The sequence below is a fragment of the Narcine bancroftii genome, chromosome 12 (genome assembly GCF_036971445.1).
Source record: "Narcine bancroftii isolate sNarBan1 chromosome 12, sNarBan1.hap1, whole genome shotgun sequence".
Taxonomy (NCBI): Eukaryota; Metazoa; Chordata; class Chondrichthyes; order Torpediniformes; family Narcinidae; genus Narcine; species Narcine bancroftii.
The window spans coordinates 58,129,978-58,149,938 of NC_091480.1; the positions used below are offsets into that span (position 1 = coordinate 58,129,978).

A 19,961-nucleotide genomic window follows, 5' to 3' on the forward strand; every position below is an offset into this window, starting at 1 on the left:
TGTTTCTTGTACGAATGCTATATCAATTTTTTCTTTCTTCAGTAAATTTAACAGCCACTTCCTTTTGATTTGGTTATGTATTCTGTTAATATTTATAGTCCTATAGTTCAACATGGCCATTTCATACTTTGTTTACCTTTCCTTTCCGCTTCCTCATCACCACCTTTCCTCCTTATCCATTTGGTTTTTTTTTTTGAACACACTGTAAGACAACACTTCTAAAACGAAATATTTCCACTATTCCCACATCTAAAATTCCCTTAACCCCAAATGTCCCCCCCCCCCCTCTCTGAGTTGCCCCTTGTCCCTTGCCGGGCAACCACATCTCCCCTCTCCATTTGGATTGCGAACCTGCTCGCAAGCGTCAACTTTTTTCACAGTGACTGTTATTCTCTCCCAACCAGCCCCCTCCAGAAAAGACTTTTATCTTCACATGTATCAAAGCTCACCCTCTTAATTCCCCCCCCTTACTTCCTTTCTTCTCCTTCTTATACATTATTTTTCTTCTTTATATGAAGTTTGACGTCATTCTTGTTCTTGCTACATCTCTTCATCTCTCTGTCTGTTTTGCAGGCGTTCTGCAAATTCTCGTGCTTTCTCCGGATCCGAGAACAGTCTGCTTTGCTGCCCCGGGATAACTATTTTAAGCACCGATGGATATCTTAACATAAATTTATAGCCTTTCTTCCATAGGATCGATTTTGCTGCGTTAAATTCCTTCCTCTTCTTCAGGAACTCAAAACTTGTGTCTGGGTAGAAAAATTTTTTTTGACCTTTGTATTCCAGTGGCTTTTTGTCTTCTCTCATTTTTTTCATTGCCTTCTCCAATATATTTTCTCTTGTCGTATATCTCAAGGAATTTTACTAGAATGGATCTTGGTTTTTGTTGTGGCTGTGGTTTTGGGGCTAATGTTCTGTGTGCCCTTTCTATTTCCATTCCTTCCTGTAATTCTGGCATTCCTAGGACCCTGGGAATCCATTGTTTTATAAATTCTTTCATATCTTTGCCTTCTTCATCTTCCTTAAGGCCCACTATCTTTATATTGTTTCTCCTATTATAGTTTTCCATTGTATCCATCTTCTGAGCTAACAACTCCAGTGTTTCTTTAACTTTTTTATCACTTTCTTCCAATTTCCTTTTTAAGTCGTCCACTTCCATTTCTACAGCTGTTTCTCATTCTTTCACCTTGTCTACTCTTTTCCCTATTTCTCTCATGACCATCTCTAATCTACTCACTTTTTCTTCTGTACCTTTTATTCTTTTTATTTCACTAAATTTCGTGTCAGTCATTCTTTTAATGCTTCCATATATTCTTGAAAAAATTTTTTATCCATGTACTGTCCATTCCCTTCATCTTCCATTTCTCTGTGCAGACCTTGATGTTCTCCCTCCTCTTCCCCTGAGTCCACTCCAGGACCTGTGTCCTCTACCTCTCTTCCTTGTATCTGTGTCTATTCTGACTTTCTTGTTGGGCTGTTTATCTCAGTTTGCTGGGTATTTTTTTTTATTAATGGTGTCTTGATGTTGGTCCTCTTCCTCTGGGCTGGTCTTCTGCTGAGTCTCTGATTTTCTTTTTTAATTCTCCTCCCTCCCGTTCCCGTTATTTCCTATATCTTCCCGCTGGGAGCCCTGCTGTCGGGTCTTACTCAGGTGTTCAAGTTGTGGAGTTCCACTCCACAGCTGGTCCCCCCTCCCGTCAGTGTTGTCTTTGTCATGCGCATCTCTATTTGGCTCCGTGAGCCATCCTTGTAGTCCTGCGCTCGGTGGGTCGCGACCCTTCGGGGTTTCCACTGACCTCAGGGAGTGGGCTCCTCTTTCCATGGCGGGTCCCTGCTTCTTCGTACAGGTAAGGCCTTCACCTTTCTCTTCCGGCGTCTTTCCTTCTTCCCGTTGTTTTTGGCTTTTCTTTCTTTGGTGCCATTTCCTCCACACCTTTATTTTTTATTTGTTGTGGTTTATGTGTCTGGGGCTTTGCTTTTTCTTTACTTTTTTCCTTCTTTTCTGGAGAGGGTTGGTATTCTCCTACCGGCCACTACTCCATCACGTGACTCCTCCAGAAGCGTGAAGAAGTTGGTGGAACGGTGTACCTCCCTTTAAAGGGCGATGATTCAAATTGTCGACTGCCTGCTGCAGCACATGGCTCCACCCCTTCAGGGTCCCGAGTGGTGTTAACAAACTAATTTGTTCCATCAGTAAGCCGTTCATTTGTTCAACTAACCCGGCAGCCTGCATGCGGGTAATAAGGAATATGGTGGACCCATAATATACTGTTGTCAGCTGCCCAATCACAGGTTGCCTTCCCGGAGAAGTGCGAGCCATTATCAGACTGAATTTATTCTGGTACATCATAACAAGAAATTAAATGGTTTAGTCCTTGGATAGTGCTAGCTTGGTCAGCTGTCTTGGTGGGAAAAGCAAAAACCAGGCCTGAAAATGTGTCAACCATTTCTAGGACGTAACGTTTACCCATACAGTCTGGCATAGGGCCTATGTAATCAATTTGCCAGACCGCAGCTGAGCGAGCTCCCCGTCTTATTCAGCTATGCGGACCAGGAGGAAGGGTGCAGCACTTCACAACCTGGCATGCTGGGCATGTCCGGACGACCACGCGGACATCGTCCTGATGGATGGGTAAGGCATGTGTATGGGCCCACATAGCTGATCCCTTCTCCCCCAAATGGCCACTCTGTTTGTGTGCCCATCGACCCAGGGGGAAGGTATCAGTGCGGCTGATAGTGGCAAGCTGATCTGCTACTGCATTATGTTGTGCCATGTTCATCATCGCATTGGTATTGGACGTCAACGTGATATACGGTTATCTCAAGAGGATGGGAAGCATCCCACAACAGCTGCCACAACTGTTTGCCCCATACTGGGCGGTCATGTACCAGCTAGTCATTCTTTTGCCAATCAGGCATCCATACCACTAGTTCATTAGCCACAGCCCAGGAATCAGTAAACAGCCGAAGAGGGTGATCATGGGAGTCTAGTGGTAAAGTGACCGCCTTCAAGTCAGCATACCACCATCCCCCTCCTCCAATAAGTGAGTTCCTAATCCCAACAATTCCTCAGGGGTTAAATATACATTACCCCCTCCTTGCTCCCAAACACGCAGGAGCCAGGCTGCCAGAGTTTCTCCCGCCTTTTGCCTAAATCGATCTCCAATGGCAGCCAGCTCTTTTATAGAGAAGTCACGTATCATTGACTTCTCTTGACCTCTGCTCCCACTTTGGCCCACAGGATCCTTTGCCTAGTGGATGGGCCGTGGCCTAGGCCTTCCCGAAGAGGGGGTGGGCCATTAAGCATAAGCAGGGGTTCGGGTACCTTCCCCTGGGTCCTCTAGTGAGATCAGGGGATCATCTACCTCTTCAATCTCGTCAGTTACATTCTGCCCCTCTCCCTCTCCATCTGTTTGGAAAATCTGCTGCCTTACAGGGTGGGCGTGAACAGCGGGTGGAGAGGGTAGTATGTTAGGCACATGCTGAGGAGTATCTGCATTATTACCATTGTCATCATTCCAAATATACCCGTCCCAATCATCAATTACATCAGGATTGTCGCCATTCCTTATCATGGCACGAATACGATGTGAATCGGGTTCTACTCCATGCCTTTCTTTATCTGCACAGAGCTGCTGCCGGAGTTTAATATTACGGCAGATCGTTTGGACATGCTTATCCTCCCATTCTTTGGCTCGGTCCTGACTAGTGCGAACAATCTCGCTCATCATGTAACAGCGTTGTCGCAGGGCTTCTAGCTCCTCCTCTTGTTGCTCTCTCTTGTGCTGAGATTCTACTTCTCGCTGAACTGATTCTGTTTCAAGCTGAACGGAGCGGCTTAAGGGTGTGGCCAGCAGCCAAAAACCGTTCGTCAGCATCCCCTTTTTAACAGGAAATTTACTTTCTCGAAGGAGAGTGGCAACCCGCTCTCCCAGAGGCGCACTTGATTGATCTAACTTCTCATCCCAACAATTAGGTGGTCCCAACAAAGACAGGGTATTGGCCAACATGCCAAACCCATCGTCTTTGGAAGTCCATCCCGGAATCAAGAACTGCTCAGGGCTCATCTCTTTCTTTCGGCGAAACATCTCAACCAATCCTGCTCGCAGCGCCAATTGTCCTGGGTAAACTTGTACCTCTCACTTTGTTCGTTTTAGATTGGTCACAGTGTTTGAGCTACCGAAAGAAAATAGACACCCACACTGAGAGCAGTTCAGTTTATACAAATGTTTATTACAAATTCAAAAGCTGATTTCAAACTACAATATGCAAGCCCTTCCCAATTATACTTATCAACGCCTGGACTGGTCCCAACTGCCGAAGTGAGGCAATGACCGCACACTTGTGGTAGGTTGTCGGGGCATCGGTAGCAGCTTCTCCACCTCCCCCGACCGGGATGTTAGCTGGACTCTAGAAGTTCTTCTTCCTGCTGAGAGACGTTTCCATCCCTCAGAGAGTCTGAAACTTCAGCAGCGGGACCATGGCTTCTATTACCCAAAAATTGTTTACTCAGCCCATCACCCTGAATAAATGGTTACTTATCTTCAAGGTCTCCTGACAGTCTGCGACCAACAAAAGACAACTGCATCTCTGGGCCTCATGGTGTAAATTAGATTGTCTTCTGATTCATATGCATCTCTGGGCCCCATGGTCGAATTTAGATTATGTCATCTGATTCACATGTATACATTCTTGCATAAGCTGGTCTAAATCCTCCATTGCACCTGCACGAAGGAACAGGGAGCCATGGTGGCGAAGAGCGCCCAATCTCCGAGGTTGGTGTCTGCCTCACGGAGTCGCAACCCCTCGACCATGGACTGCAAAAATGGCTCTCTGAGCCAAACAAAAGTGTGCAACTGCGCAATCAAAGGTAAAAGGAAACACCAATGGGAGGGGGCTCAGCTGAGGAGCGGGCAACCATGGCACAGCCAGCTGAAGGACGCCTGACACCAGGGCTCTCAGCTGGAAGATGAGAAAGGTGGGAGGAGAGGGAGTGAGGACCCAGAAGAGGAAGAAAGTCGATGGAGTGAACGGTAAGAGGAGCAGCAGCAGGAGGCCCGACAGATGAGCAGCCCAGGAGGATCAACAACAAGAGGCCCAGCAAGAAGAGGCCCGACAAAGTGATACAAGCAACTCATCAGGAGAATCAGAAGAGACACAGATACAAAGAAGAGAAGAAGAAGAAGAAGACACAAACACAGGTACAGACACAGAAGAGGAAGAAGAAGACCAAGATCTTCACAGAGAAATAGAAGGTAAAACAGATGGACAGAATATAGATAAAGCCTTTTTTGAAGAACAAATGAGATTACTAAAAGAATGGTTATTAGAATTTAGTGCAATTAAAAGAAAAATGAAAAGAGCAGAAGATAAAATGCAAAGTTTAGAACAGGTCATGACAGAAATAGGGAAAAGAGTAGAAAATGTGGAAGAACGAGAAACAGGTGTAGAAATGGAAGTAAATGACTTAAGAGGAAAATTGGAAGAAAGTGACAAAAAAAATTAAGGAGACGCAAGAGTTGTTATCTCAGAAAATTGATATGTTGGAAAATTATAATAGGCGAAACAACATAAAAATAGTGGGCCTGAAGGAAGGTGAAGACGGCACAGACATGAAGGAATTCATAAAAGGATGAATCCTGAAGGTCCTGGGAATGACAGAAATGCAGGAAGAAATGGAAATAGAAAGGACACACAGAGCATTAGCTCCGCAACCACAGGCACATCAAAAACCAAGATCCATCTTAGTAAAACTTTTGAGATACACGACAAGAGAAAATATATTGGAGCGGGCAAGGAATAAAGTTAGAGAAGATAATAAACCATTGGAATACAAGGGTCAAAAAATGTTTTTTTACCCAGACGAGTTTTGAACTCTTAAAGAAGAGGAAAGAGTTTAATACAGCAAAAATCGATTCTATGGAATAAGGTTATAAATTCATGTTAAGGCTTCCAACTGTGCCTAAAATATTTATACACGGGGAGCAAATCAGACTGTTCTTGGATCTGGAGGAAGCACAAGAATTCACAGAGTGTTTGCAGAATAGAAGGAAAGATGAAGAGATGTAATAAGAATGAGGTGATAAAAATATATATAAAGATGTAAAAACAATGTATATGTAAAGAACTAAAGAGGGAAAAGAAGGGAAGGAAGGGAGTAAGGGGGGGGGGTTAAAAAGGGAGAGCTTTGTTATATGTGTAAAAAAAAAAAAAAAAAATTTTTTTAAAAATGTGTTTTTGGGGGGGGTGGGTTGGGGGGAGAGAATAACCGTCACTGCGAAATCAGTTGACGCTTGCGAGCAAGATCGCAATCCAAATGGAAAGGGAAGTTGTGGTTGCCTGGCAAGGGATAAGGGGCAACTCAGGGAGGGGGGAGGGGGCATTTGAGGTTAAGGTTATATTGGGTGTGGGAATTGTTGGAGTATTTTATGTTTTAAATGTGTTGTCATACATTGAGTTTAAAAAGGGAAAACAGAGATGAAAATGGGGGAAAAAGGGGGATGAAGGTGGTGAGGAAGCAGAAAAGAGGTGTAAACAAGATATAAGATGGCCACGTTGAACTATATGACTATAAATATTAATGGAATACATAACCAAATTAAAAGGAAGAAGCTATTAAATTCACTGAAAAAAGAAAAAATAGATATAGCATTTGTGCAGGAAACGCATCTAACTGAAGTGGAACATAACAAATTAAAGAGAGACTGGGTAGGATACATAGCGCCAGCATCATATAATTCAAAAGCTAGAGGAGCCATATTAGTTAAAAATAAACAAGGTTACGCATGATACAGTATAATTGGTTATCACTCCTCAAAAATTAAAAGAATGGGATCCAACATCATCAGATGTTTTCGTTGTAAGAAGGAAATGGGAACAATACATGCAATTTGGGCATGTACAAAAGTGAATACGTTTGGGAAGATCTAAATCAGATATTAAATAAAATCACAAAAAATAACATTCCAAAAAATCCAGAGATCTTTCTTTTAAATAACATAAGAAGTAATGAATTAGGCCTCAAATTGGATTAAGCACAAAAAAGATTCATTGTGATAGCCTTAGCAGTAGCAAAAAAGTGTATAATGTTAACTTGGAAAATGGAAGAGAGCCTGAGAATACAGCAATTATGCATGGAAATGAATAAATGTATTCCATTGGAAAAAATAACATATAATTTAAAAAATAAAGTCACATTATTTGAACAAATTTGGGAACATGGAACATAACAGAGAGAGCTTGCCTCGGACCTCCACCCCCTGAAATGATAAGAAGACAAAACAATTTGATTCAGTGCGTAACAAACAGATGACACATTTTTCTTGTTTATTTTTCATTGTGTGAAGACATTGTTTTATGGTTTTATTGTATTGTATATGTTGAATATTTATTGGTTTTGGAGGATGGTGGGAAGGGGGGAGGGAGGGTATGGGGGGATGAAAGGGAGAAAATGCCACTGTATATTTAATGAGAAACGTTTGTATATATTTTGGTTGATAAGGTTCACAGTGTGAAAAATAAAAAATTATTTTAAAAAACACTACCCAGGCCAAGACCATTACCTGTGTCAATCCTGTCCTGATTTAACTCCTGCCGTTTCTTGGCCCAATTCCCCAGCTCTTCTCACTCCTGTTGTGATCTCAGTGAGCCTCTCTCACTGTCCACTAGACCATAATTCTGGTGTCTTCCACAAAGCTTAGTGGTTAGGAATGTTAATACAATGCTGTTACAGCATCAGCAATCAGGACTGGGGTTTGAATCCTGCTCTGTCTGTAAGGAGTTTGTATGCTCTCCCTGTGTCTGCATGGGTTTTCCCCGGGCCCTCTGATTTCCTCCCACCATTCAAAACGTAGGTAAATGGGGTGTAAATTGGGCGGAACGGACTCGTGGGCCGGAAGGGCCTGTTACTGTGCTGCATGTATACATTTTTTTTTAAAGTTTGTCATCCTACTCGTTAATACAGACAACAAACATGGGCCCTGTCACATGTCTCCGATTATGAATAACAACCACCTCCCGTCTCCTACTGTTAGACTACTTGTGTACCCAATCGGCCAACTCACCCTGAATTTCCAGAACAGTCTACCACGTGGGACCTTGTTGAAGGCTTGCCCTTAACAATTTTCTTGACCACCACCCCAAAAACATTTCTGCTTCGTGAGACTCCAATTTCCCAAGGGCAAAGCCAAGCAAACTGTCCCCAACCCGTTCTTGTCTTTCCACATGCATGTAGATCCTGTCATTAATGTGAAGCTCACTGGCCTGTAGTTTTTTAACTGGTCTTATCAGCTTTTTTAAGCAATGTCTCCTTGCAAACCATTTCTTCCAAATTCGGAAATGAACTGACCCTTCAATGTTTCATGAGAATCTTCACTGTCTCTTCCCCACACCACCCCCACCCCCCCGACCCACCCAAGTGTGCTGTCTTGAACCACCACTGTCTGGTTCTGGGTCTCCTTTAATCAACATCTTCCTCTTTTTTTTCCTGAAGGGGACAACCTCTTCCAGAAGTGGCTGGTGCTCTCTACCCTCCTCAACTGCTCCCGCACACTAATCCGGCTTCTGACGACCATCGGGAGCGCCCAAGAGGCCAAGATGTTCTGCCGGGAGACCCTGCGACTGACGGCCAAGCTGCAATGTGTCCGACCGTGAGTGACTCCACTCCACACCTGTACACTGGAGAAAGAGAGACCCTAACCCCCACACCTGTACACTGGAGAGAGAGGCCCTAGCCCCACACCTGTACACTGGAGAGAGAGACCCTAACCCCACACCTGTACACTGGAGAGAGAGAGACCCTAACCCCACACCTGTACACTGGAGAGAGAGACCCTAGAGGGACTCTGATCCCACACCTGTAGGCAGGAGAGAGAGGGACCCTGACCCCACACCTGTAGGCAGGAGAGAGAGGGACCCTGACCCCACACCTGTAGGCAGGAGAGAGAGGGACCCTGACCCCACACCTGTAGGCAGGAGAGAGAGGGACCCTGACCCCACACCTGTAGGCAGGAGAGAGAGATCCCAACCCCCACACCTGTACACTGGAGAGGGAGCGAGACCCTGACCCCACACCTGTACACTGGAGAGAGAGAGAGACCCTGACCCCACACCTATACACTGGAGAGAGAGAGAGAGACCCTAACCCCACACCTGTACACTGGAGAGAGAGAGAGAGAGACCCTAACCCCACACCTGTACACTGGAGAGAGAGAGAGACCCTAACCCCACACCTATACACTGGAGAGGGAGCGAGTCCCTGACCCCACACCTGTAGGCAAGAGAGAGAGAGAGACCCTGACCTTACACCTGTACTCTGGAGAGGGAGAGGGACTCCAACCCCACACCTGTAGGGAGGAAAGAGAGACCCCGACCCCCACACCTGTACACTGGAGAGAGACAGACAGACAGACCCTGACCCCACACCTGTACACTGGAGAGAGAGAGAGACTCTGACCCCACACCTGTACACTGGAGAGAGAGAGAGACCCTGACCCCACACCTGTACACTGGAGAGAGAGAGACCCTGACCCCACACCTGTACACTGGAGAGAGAGAGAGAGAGACCCTGACCCCACACCTGTACACTGGAGAGAGAGAGAGAGAGACCCTGACCCCACACCTGTAAACTGGAGAGAGAGAGAGACCCTGACCCCACACCTGTACACTGGCGAGAGAGACCCTGACCCCACACCTGTACACTGGAGAGAGAGACCCTAACCCCACACCTGTACATTGGAGAGAGAGAGAGAGAGATACCCTAACTCCACACCTGTACACTGGAGAGAGAGAGACCCTAACCCCACACCTGTACACTGGAGAGAGAGACCCTAACCCCACACCTGTACACTGGAGAGGGAGAGGGACTCTGACCCCACACCTGAAGGCAGGAGAGAAAGAGAGACCCTGACCCCACACCTATAAACTGGAGAGAGTGCGAGTCCCTGACCCAACACCTGTAGGCAGGAGAGAAAGGGACCCTGGCCCCGCACCTGTTGGCAGGAGAGAGGGACCCTGACCCCACACCTTAACTCTGGAGAGGGAGAGGAACTCCAACCCCACACCTATAGGGAGGAGAGAGAGACCCCGACCCCCACACCTGTACACTGGGGGGAGAGAGAGAAAGAGAGAGACCCTGACCCCACACCTGTACACTGGAGAGAGAGAGACTCTGACCCCACACCTGTACACTGGAGAGAGAGACCCTGACCCCACACCGGTACACTGGAGAGAGAGAGAGAGACCCTGACCCCACACCTGTACACTGGAGAGAGAGAGACTCTGACCTCACACCTGTACACTGGAGAGAGAGAGACCCTGACCCCAAACCTATACACTGGAGAAGGGAGCGAGACCCTGACCCCACACCTGTACACTGGAGAAAGAGAGACCCTAACCTCACACCTGTACACTGGAGAAAGAGAGACCCTAACCTCACACCTGTACACTGGAGAGAGAGAGAGACCCTAACCCCACACCTGTACACTGGAGAAAGAGACCCTAACCCCACACCTGTACACTGGAGAGAGAGAAACCCTAACCCCACACCTGTACACTGGAGAGAGACCCTAACCCCACACCTGTACACTGGAGAGAGAGACCCTAACCACACCTGTACACTGGAGAGGGAGAGGGACTCTGACCCCACACCTGTAGGCAGGAGAGAAAGAGAGACCCTGACCCACCTATAAACTGGATAGAGTGCGAGTCCCTGATCCCACACCTGTAGGCAGGAGAGAGAGGGACCTTGACCCCCACACCTGTAGGCAGGAGAGAGAGGGACCTTGACCCCCACACCTGTAGGCAGGAGAGAGAGGGACCTTGACCCCCACACCTGTAGGCAGGAGAGAGAGGGACCTTGACCCCCACACCTGTAGGCAGGAGAGAGAGAGACCCTGACCTTACACCTGTACTCCGGAGATGGAGAGGGACTCCAACCCCACACCTGTAGGGTGGAGAGAGAGACCCCGACCCCCACACCTGTACACTGGAGAGAGAGAGAGAGAGAGAGACCTTGACCCCACACCTGTACAGTGGAGAGAGAGAGAGAGACCCTGACCCCACACCGGTACACTGGAGAGAGACCCTGACCCCACACCGGTACACTGGAGAGAGACCCTGACCCCACCCCGGTACACTGGAGAGAGACCCTGACCCCACCCCGGTACACTGGAGAGAGACCCTGACCCCACCCCGGTACACTGGAGAGAGACCCTGACCCCACCCCGGTACACTGGAGAGAGACCCTGACCCCACCCCGGTACACTGGAGAGAGACCCTGACCCCACCCCGGTACACTGGAGAGAGACCCTGACCCCACCCCGGTACACTGGAGAGAGACCCTGACCCCACCCCGGTACACTGGAGAGAGACCCTGACCCCACCCCGGTACACTGGAGAGAGACCCTGACCCCACCCCGGTACACTGGAGAGAGACCCTGACCCCACACCGGTACACTGGAGAGAGACCCTGACCCCACACCGGTACACTGGAGAGAGACCCTGACCCACACCGGTACACTGGAGAGAGACCCTGACCCCACACCGGTACACTGGAGAGAGACCCTGACCCCACACCGGTACACTGGAGAGAGACCCTGACCCCACACCGGTACACTGGAGAGAGACCCTGACCCCACCCCGGTACACTGGAGAGAGACCCTGACCCCACCCCGGTACACTGGAGAGAGACCCTGACCCCACCCCGGTACACTGGAGAGAGAACCTGACCCCACCCCGGTACACTGGAGAGAGACCCTGACCCCACCCCGGTACACTGGAGAGAGACCCTGACCCCACCCCGGTACACTGGAGAGAGACCCTGACCCCACCCCCCCACACCTGTACACTGGGGAGAGAGAGAGAGACCCTGACCCCCACACCTGTACACTGGAGAGAGAGAGAGACCCTGACCCCCACACCTGTACACTGGAGAGAGAGATCCTTGACTCTGCTCTGGATAAAGACCAATGGATTTCTGTGAGAACCTGTCTCTCATCAATTTCCTCCTTTCCCCATCCTGATTCCTGGGGTTCAAGGAATGGCAGGTAGGCTGACCAAGGGAATAAATTCCCAATGGGTCCAACCTCCAAAGGATCCCTGTGCCCTGGCCAGGCTTTCGCAGAACTGCAATGCTGGGAGCAGACTCTCACTCACCAAACCCCTTCCCATTGCATTGCATTGCAGGTTTGCAGACCTTCTGGTGGCTAGTGCCGAGCTGGAGCTACAGAGGGGAAATGTGGGAGCCTGTTCACTGGAACTGGAGCAGCTGATGGTGTTGTTGGAGTCTGACGCAGGTCTGTCCTGGGGTCTTGGCAGAGAATGTGTGTGTGACAGATAGGGAAGGGTCCCATGATTTGAGCTCACCCTTTACTGCTTTGTCCCTCTTCCCTCGCAGAGTTCAATGCCATCACCACGACGACTGGAGAGACGGGGTCCGGATCCGTCCGAGGAAGGGCCGGGCTGCCCAGTTTAGAGGGGAGAGCAGGGAGAGTCCAGCTGAGGAAGCCCCCACCTTCCTGCACATCCGGCCCTTCTCCTGCAATGACCCAGCCCCAAGCTCCCTCCTTTCGGCCCAAGCCAGTTCTCCTCTCCTGAAGCCTAAGCCCCTGAGATGTCCCTGGCCCCCATGGCACACCTTTCTGACTGCACTTGCCCTGTGTGCAGTGACCTGCCCCTTTCCTCCACCTCCCTACGATGGGCTCTGGTGCAAGCCCTGCTAGAAGCCAGCTCGGGCAGGCCAAGGGAGAGCAGGAGCCTGTTGGAAGCCGTGCAGCAGAGGGCCAGCCTCCAGGCCTCCGTCACCAAGTGGCCTGTTGGGGCCTGGCAGACCAGCTGAAGGTGGTGGGCCTGCGGAGCAGAGAGAATGCCTCCCAGCCTGCAGGGCCCACTGATGGGATAGCAGCTCAGGCTTGCTCCCAGTTGGCTTGGCTCATCCTGAACTGCGACTCCTTGGACCAGGCCAGCAAACAGCTTGAGGCCAGCCTGCAGTGGCTGGACCTCAGGAAGGCAGGACTGCTGGACATGGAACAGACTCGGGCATCCTTGTTGCTGTGCAAAGCTGTGTTCTGTCTGACCCGGCTCTCTCAGCAGCACCAGTGCAGGTTGGCGAGGATCTTCTCCCCAGTCTGGGGCTGGTCTTCAAACAGTGCTGTCTGGGCAAGGCTAAAGTCAGTCGAAAGTCAAAGGAGAAGGCTGGACCTGACAGGACTCTGTCCCGAGCTGGGCCTGGCAGGACTCTGTCCCGAGCTGGGCCTGGCAGAACTCTGTCCCGAGCTGGGCCTGGCAGGACTCTGTCCCGAGCTGGGCCCCAGCTCAGAGTCCTGGAGGACGAGCCCAGCACCTCGACCTGGGTGCAACCCCAAGCCCCCACCCTTGTCCGTGCCCGCTCCGGCTCCAGAAACACTTTGACGACAGTGAGGCAGAAGAAGGAGGCAGTCCAGGAATGTTGGACACAGGTCGCCAGCTCAGTGCTGCCACTTGCAAACGCCAGGTCAAATCGACACGACCGCGCCAGGCTGCATCCAGGGGCAAGAAGGCAGCCGGGCAGAAGCGAGGTGAGGGGGAGACGGAGATCAGAAGGCGAGGTGAGGGGAGGCGTAGTCCAGGAGGCGAGGCGATGGGAAGGCGGAGGCCGGGAGGCGAGGCGGAGGCCGGGAGGCGAGGCGGAGGCCGGGAGGCGAGGCGGAGGCCGGGAGGCGAGGCGGAGGCCGGGAGGCGAGGCGGAGGCCGGGAGGCGAGGCGGAGGCCGGGAGGCGAGGCGGAGGCCGGGAGGCGAGGCGAGGCCGGGAGGCGAGGCGGAGGCCGGGAGGCGAGGCGGAGGCCGGGAGGCGAGGCGGAGGCCGGGAGGCCGGCCGGGCGGAGGCCGGGAGGCGAGGCGGAGGCCGGGAGGCCGGCCGGGCGGAGGCCGGGAGGCCGGCCGGGCGGAGGCCGGGAGGCCGGCCGGGCGGAGGCCGGGAGGCCGGCCGGGCGGAGGCCGGGAGGCCGGCCGGGCGGAGGCCGGGAGGCCGGCCGGGCGGAGGCCGGGCGGCCGGCCGGGCGGAGGCCGGGCGGCCGGCCGGGCGGAGGCCGGGCGGCCGGCCGGGCGGAGGCCGGGAGGCCGGCCGGGCGGAGGCCGGGAGGCCGGCCGGGCGGAGGCCGGGAGGCCGGCCGGGCGGAGGCCGGGCGGCCGGCCGGGCGGAGGCCGGGCGGCCGGCCGGGCGGAGCGGGCGGCCGGCCGGGCGGAGGCCGGGAGGCCGGCCGGGCGGAGGCCGGGAGGCCGGCCGGGCGGAGGCCGGGAGGCCGGCCGGGCGGAGGCCGGGAGGCCGGCCGGGCGGAGGCCGGGAGGCCGGCCGGGCGGAGGCCGGGAGGCCGGCCGGGCGGAGGCCGGGAGGCCGGCCGGGCGGAGGCCGGGTGGCCGGCCGGGCGGAGGCCGGGAGGCCGGCCGGCGGGCGGAGGCCGGGAGGCCGGCGGGCGGAGGCCGGGAGGCCGGCCGGGCGGAGGCCGGGAGGCCGGCCGGGCGGAGGCCGGGAGGCCGGCCGGGCGGAGGCCGGGAGGCCGGCCGGGCGGAGGCCGGGAGGCCGGCCGGGTGGAGGCCGGGAGGCCGGCCGGGCGGAGGCCGGGAGGCCGGCCGGGCGGAGGCCGGGAGGCCGGCCGGGCGGAGGCCGGGAGGCCGGCCGGGCGGAGGCCGGGAGGCCGGCCGGGCGGAGGCCGGGAGGCCCGGCCGGGCGGAGGCCGGGAGGCCGGCCGGGCGGAGGCCGGGAGGCCGGCCGGGCGGAGGCCGGGAGGCCGGCCGGGCGGAGGCCGGGAGGCCGGCCGGGCGGAGGCCGGGAGGCCGGCCGGGCGGAGGCCGGGAGGCCGGCCGGGCGGAGGCCGGGGAGGCCGGCCGGGCGGAGGCCGGGAGGCCGGCCGGGCGGAGGCCGGGAGGCCGGCCGGGCGGAGGCCGGGAGGCCGGCCGGGCGGAGGCCGGGAGGCCGGCCGGGCGGAGGCCGGGAGGCCGGCCGGGCGGAGGCCGGGAGGCCGGCCGGGCGGAGGCCGGGAGGCCGGCCGGGCGGAGGCAGAAGGAAGGAAAGGAATGCAAGGGAAGGGGCAGGGAGTATCCCACAATTTCCTACTGTTTTCTGTACCTGGGCCTCTGCTTATTCTGCAGCTCCCCGCAGGGCACTGACCAGGGAGGTGCTGGAATCGGAGGTCCTGCGTCGATGTGAATCAGCTCCTCAGCAAGCGTCAGACTGTCCTGAAGCTGGAGAGGAGGAGGAGACTGCCTACTGGAGACCCTCCGCATCCACCCAACAATGAGGCCTCATCTTCAGGTCAGTGCATGACAGGGGAGGTTGGGAGAAGTGCGAACCAAGCAGAGTTTCCTCTCTCTTTCTCTCTCTCTCTCTATAGACGTGACCACATTGGACTCTGTCTACTCCTGCCTGTCAGAAGCAGTGGCTTGTGTCAGTCACTGCCCACCCAGTGGCCTGTATGCCCGGGCCTGTCGGCTCCTGGCCCTCTGCATGGGCTCTCGGCATCCTCACATCACTGCCTTTCTGATCAGCGAGTCGCTGGCTATCACCTCTCGACACAGATGGTGCAGAACCTTCACCGCAAGATTTTGTAAGCTTGGGGAGGGAAAGGAGTGAGCGGGAAGGAGTGGGGGGGGGGAGGGGGAAACACCTCTGACTGTGGTGGGTTTCTTTCCTACACCATCCATTTTCAACCTTTCTTGACCATGGCCTTGTGGGACTGCTCAAAGCTTATGGTCGCCCTTGTGAAGTTGTCAAGTTTAATTAGTTTCTTCTCTCCTACTAACTCCATGATTTCAGTCTGTGACTTCCCTGAAACGTTCAGGGCCCCCAGGTGGGACTCTATGGCCTCTGTTGTGGTTGGGTTTCCAAGAGCATAGTCCTTTGGCCCATCCCCTCCTGCCAACCCAGTCCCTGAGGTCGTCCATTTCCTTACGTTCACCTCACCTCCCTCTAAACCTTTCCCATCCACAGACCTGACCAAATGTCTGTTAAACGGTGTAATTGTCCCCACCTCCTGTGGCAGCTCGTTCCACACACCCACCATCCTCTGTGAGAAGGTGCCCATCAGGTCCCTTTTAAATCTCTCACCTCTCCCCTTCAACCTGTTTTAGACTCCCAGACCTTGGGGAAAAGACTGTGACCACCCATATTATCCATGCCCCTCATGATTTTACAAACGTCTCTAAGGTCCCCCCTTAGCTTCCTCCACTCCAGGGAGAAATGCCCCAGCCTATCCAGCCTCTCGTTGTAACTTCAGCCCTCCAGTCCCTGAACATCCTGGTGAATCTTTTCTGCCCCTTTTCCAGCTCAGTGACATTCTTCCCACAGCTGGGTGACCAAAACTGCACAATACTCCAGATGCTCTTGCCTTCCTCTACCACTCTCCTCTCCCATTCAAGGTTTTGCTTCTCTCCTCCCCAGGAAGTACAGGAAAGCTCAAGGGGAGGAGTTGATGACCAGGCTGCAGGAGCTTAGTCTCTGTGAGGGAAAGGAACCAGACTCCCAGCCTCACTATCTGACTGACTTGCGCTCGGTGTTTGAATTCAGTGGGGCTGAGCCCTCAGCCTGGGTCCAGGCAGGAGCTGATGTCTTCAAGGATCAGCTGCAACAGATTCCTGAAGGTAGGAGGGGGAATCCGGACTGTTGGGAGGGAGGATTTGCTCTGCACCGTGCTGCAGGAGTGATATGGCCCCCTCTTCCATCACCCCTTGTTACAACCTTCCCTCCCAACTGGGTGGTCTGCGCCTCTGAGTTAATCCCTCTCCTCTCTCCTTTCTCCTCTCTCCCCTCTAGATGTGGTGGTCTGCCTCTTGACCCTGGCTCCTATTTGCTCACAAGACATGGGAGAGGTGCTGCTGTTGACCAGGCTGGAGAAGGGGAGGGTCCCAGTGATGGTGCAGATACCAGCAGAAAGTGAGCTGGTAGGTGGGTGGGTGGGCAAGGGGAGGAATAGTGTCAGAAGGGTGGGGTGTGGTGTGGGGAGCCTGCAGCAGGGGTCCGATTTACACAGTGGTTAGGCAGGCAGCATCTAGGGAGATCCTGGAGACTCCTGACCTGAAATGTTGCTTGACCCACTGAGTCCCTCCAGCTCACAGGAGTCTCGGTTGGAGAGATGCTGCTCGGTGTGTTGTGAACAAGAGGATGGGCGGTGTAGAGGAGGGATGGGGGCTCCTGAGGAGTGGCTGTCGGTCTGAGTGTCAGTCAGGGTGGGTCACACTGTCACCCATTCTTCCCCAGGTCTCTGTGAGTTCACTGCTGGCAGAGTTTGACTCCATTCTCAAAGAGCAGAAAGATGTCAGTAATGTGACGGAACTGAAGGCGTGGTGGAAGGACGGACTGCCCTGGACCAACGAATGAAGGTAAGGGGGTGGGGGAAGGGAGAGGGGATGGGGGAAGGGGAGAGGGGGTGGGGGAAGGGGAGAGGGGATGGGGGAAGGGGAGAGGGGATGGGGGAAGGGGAGAGGGGATGGGGAAGGGGAGGGGGGAGGGGATGGGGGAAGGGGAGGGGGGAAGGGGAGGGGGGGAGGGGAGGGGGGGAGGGGAAGGGGGGAAGGGGAGAGGGGAGGGGAGAGGGGAGAGGGGAAGGGGAGGGAGAGGGGATGGGGGAGGGAAGGGGGAGGGAAGGGGGAAGGGGGAAGAGGGGAGGGGAAGAGGGGAGGGGGAAGGGGGAGGGGGGAGGGGAAGAGGGGAGGGGGAAGAGGGGAGGGGGAAGAGGGGAGGGGGAAGAGGGGAGGGGAAGAGGGGAGGGGGAAGAGGGGAGGGGGAAGAGGGGAGGGGGAAGAGGGGAGGGGGAAGAGGGGAGGGGGAAGAGGGGAGGGGGAAGAGGGGAGGGGGAAGAGGGGAGGGGGAAGAGGGGAGGGGGAAGGGGGGAGGGGGAAGGGGGGAGGGGGAGGGAGGGGGGAGGGGGAGGGGGGAGGGGGAGGGGAGGGGGGAGGGGGAGGGGGGAGGGGGGAGGGGGGGAGGGGGGAGGGGGGGAGGGGGGAGGGGGGGAGGGGGGAGGGGGGGAGGGGGAGGGGGGGAGGGGGGAGGGGGGAGGGGGGAGGGGGGGAGGGGGGAGGGGGGGAGGGGGGAGGGGGGAGGGGGGAGGGGGGGATGGACAACCTTGACCAATGAATGAAGGGAGAGGGGTAAAGGTGAGAGAGGATGGACTGCTCTGGACCAACAAATGAAAGTGAGCGGGGAGAGGGGACTGATTGCCCTGGACCAACAAATGAAGGGAAGGGGAGAGAGGATTTCCCTGGCCAGTGGGTTGGGAGAGTGAGGGGAGGAGAGACGGAATGGTTAACAATATATCAATAAACAGTCTCTTCCTCCCCCTCCCCAGTGTGTGTGTGTGTTTGGGGGGGGAATGGTTGGGTGCCCCCATGGATCACTCCCCTAATCTGTCTTTTCCATACCCCACCCCCCCAACTCTGGCAGCATTTTGGTGGATTCCCTGGAGACTGGAGTCCTGGGCTGCTGGCGGGGTCTGCTGCTTCCCTCCTGCCGGGATCCCCAGCTGGAGCACGAGGTGGCCATGCTCTGCCAGTTTCTGGAGGAGAGCGGCTACCAGCGGGTGGAGGAGGAGCTGCTGAAGGTCAGTGCTGACTTGTCCCAGGAGCTGTGGTGGGGGGGCATTGGTGCAGGGAAGGGAGGAGGAAGCAGAGGAAGTACAGGAGAAAAGCATGGGGTTTGGAGGAATGGCAGTGCAGGAGCAGGGGACGTGATTCAAGTGCAGAGAGGAGAGTGGCTAGGGTAGGCGGGATAGTATGTGGAGGAGGAAGTGCAGAAGAAAGGGATATGAGGGGAGGGAGAGAAAGGTACATGTGGGAGGGTGGTACAGAGAGTCGGGAGGGAAGGGAATATATGAGTGGAGCTGGGGGTAAGAGGAGGGAGCTGAGGGAGTGGGGGACAGATGGGGAAGGACAGGTTTGCCTGCTCTCACCTGGCATGCTCTGCTCTCTGCAGGCTGTGCTTGCGGGCTCCCACCTCCTGACCCGTGTGGATATCTACTCCCTGGCCGAGGGCTGTGTGGGAGCTGTCCCACCAAGGTGGGTCAATACCTGGAGGGGTGGTGAACAGGCTGATGGCTCTGACCGGCCAACCCTCTCAACCATCCTCCCAGCTCATCCTCCTGCTTGACAAGGTATCTTGCGCCAGGGGGAAGAAGGGTTGGAACCATGGGGAGGGGAGTGGGAGTAGGCTCTCACTTGTGGGTGCAACCTGATTGGGGAGGGGGGAGTGATGGTTGGGGGCCAGTGGGTTGGTTGGAGGACCCAATTGGGGAGGTGTGGATAATCTGTTTGGGGAGGGGGAGTTTTTTTGGGGACCGGACCCCAGACTGAAATATTTCTGTTGTTTGCAGGATCTGCAAAGGCTGCCATGGGAAAGTGTGCCCACACTCCGAGGTAGACGGGTCTCCCGACTCCCCAACTTCCAGTTCCTCCTGGGTTATACCTTCACCAGGAAGGTGGGTCTTGGCGAGATGGGAGAAGGTGGTGAGACATTGGCTGCCCCGTCCCCTGTTTGTGCCCACCCTTGTCCTGACACAATCCCTGGTGGTTCTCCACCCCCTGCCCAAACCTATCCAAAGAACCATAGAACATCACAGCATGTTCAGCTCTTCTTGTCTGTGCTGAACTATGATTCTGCCTAGTTCCACTGACCTGCGCCCAGGTCCATAGCCCCCCACCCCGTCCAAATATTTCTTAAATGTTAAAATTGAGCTCACTTAAGCAGGCAGCTTGCTTCACACTCCCACCACTCTGTGTGAAGAAGTTCTCCCTCATGTTCCCCCTAAACTATTCCCTTTTCACCCTTCACCCATGTCCTCTAGTTGGTATCTCACCGACCCTCAGTGGGAAAAAGCCACCTACATTTACTCTGTCTATCCCCTTCATAATCTTAAATACCTTGATCAAATCTCTCCTAATTCTTCTACGCTCCAGGAAATAAAGTCCTAACCTGTCCTGAAGTCCCAGCAACATCCTA

At 54.5% G+C, this 19,961-nt stretch overlaps 2 protein-coding genes across 2 annotated transcripts in view; both read left to right on the forward strand.

Annotated features, from left to right (window-relative positions):
* Positions 1-19,626, forward strand: part of espl1 (extra spindle pole bodies like 1, separase) — a 55,940-nt gene extending 36,314 nt beyond the window's left edge. The window contains 14 exon segments of the mRNA XM_069904918.1: positions 8,492-8,648; positions 12,184-12,293; positions 12,395-12,593; positions 13,414-15,051; positions 15,151-15,287; positions 15,367-15,546; positions 15,549-15,579; positions 16,413-16,612; positions 16,785-16,912; positions 17,229-17,347; positions 18,411-18,567; positions 18,939-19,032; positions 19,034-19,116; positions 19,336-19,626. Of these exon segments, the coding sequence (XP_069761019.1) occupies positions 8,492-8,648; positions 12,184-12,293; positions 12,395-12,593; positions 13,414-15,051; positions 15,151-15,287; positions 15,367-15,546; positions 15,549-15,579; positions 16,413-16,612; positions 16,785-16,912; positions 17,229-17,347; positions 18,411-18,567; positions 18,939-19,032; positions 19,034-19,116; positions 19,336-19,626 (3,524 nt within the window).
* Positions 12,598-15,239, forward strand: LOC138747159 (uncharacterized). Its single transcript, XM_069906131.1, has 2 exons — positions 12,598-13,553; positions 15,125-15,239. Exon 1 carries the CDS (start codon positions 12,694-12,696, stop codon positions 13,405-13,407), a length of 714 nt encoding a protein of 237 aa, XP_069762232.1. The 5' UTR covers positions 12,598-12,693; the 3' UTR covers positions 13,408-13,553; positions 15,125-15,239.
* Positions 19,627-19,961: the final 335 nt, after the last annotated feature.

Bases quoted from the DNA above. Each gene is read 5' to 3' on its own strand.
- LOC138747159 (XM_069906131.1), top strand. From the start codon at position 12,694: ATGGGCTCTGGTGCAAGCCCTGCTAGAAGCCAGCTCGGGCAGGCCAAG.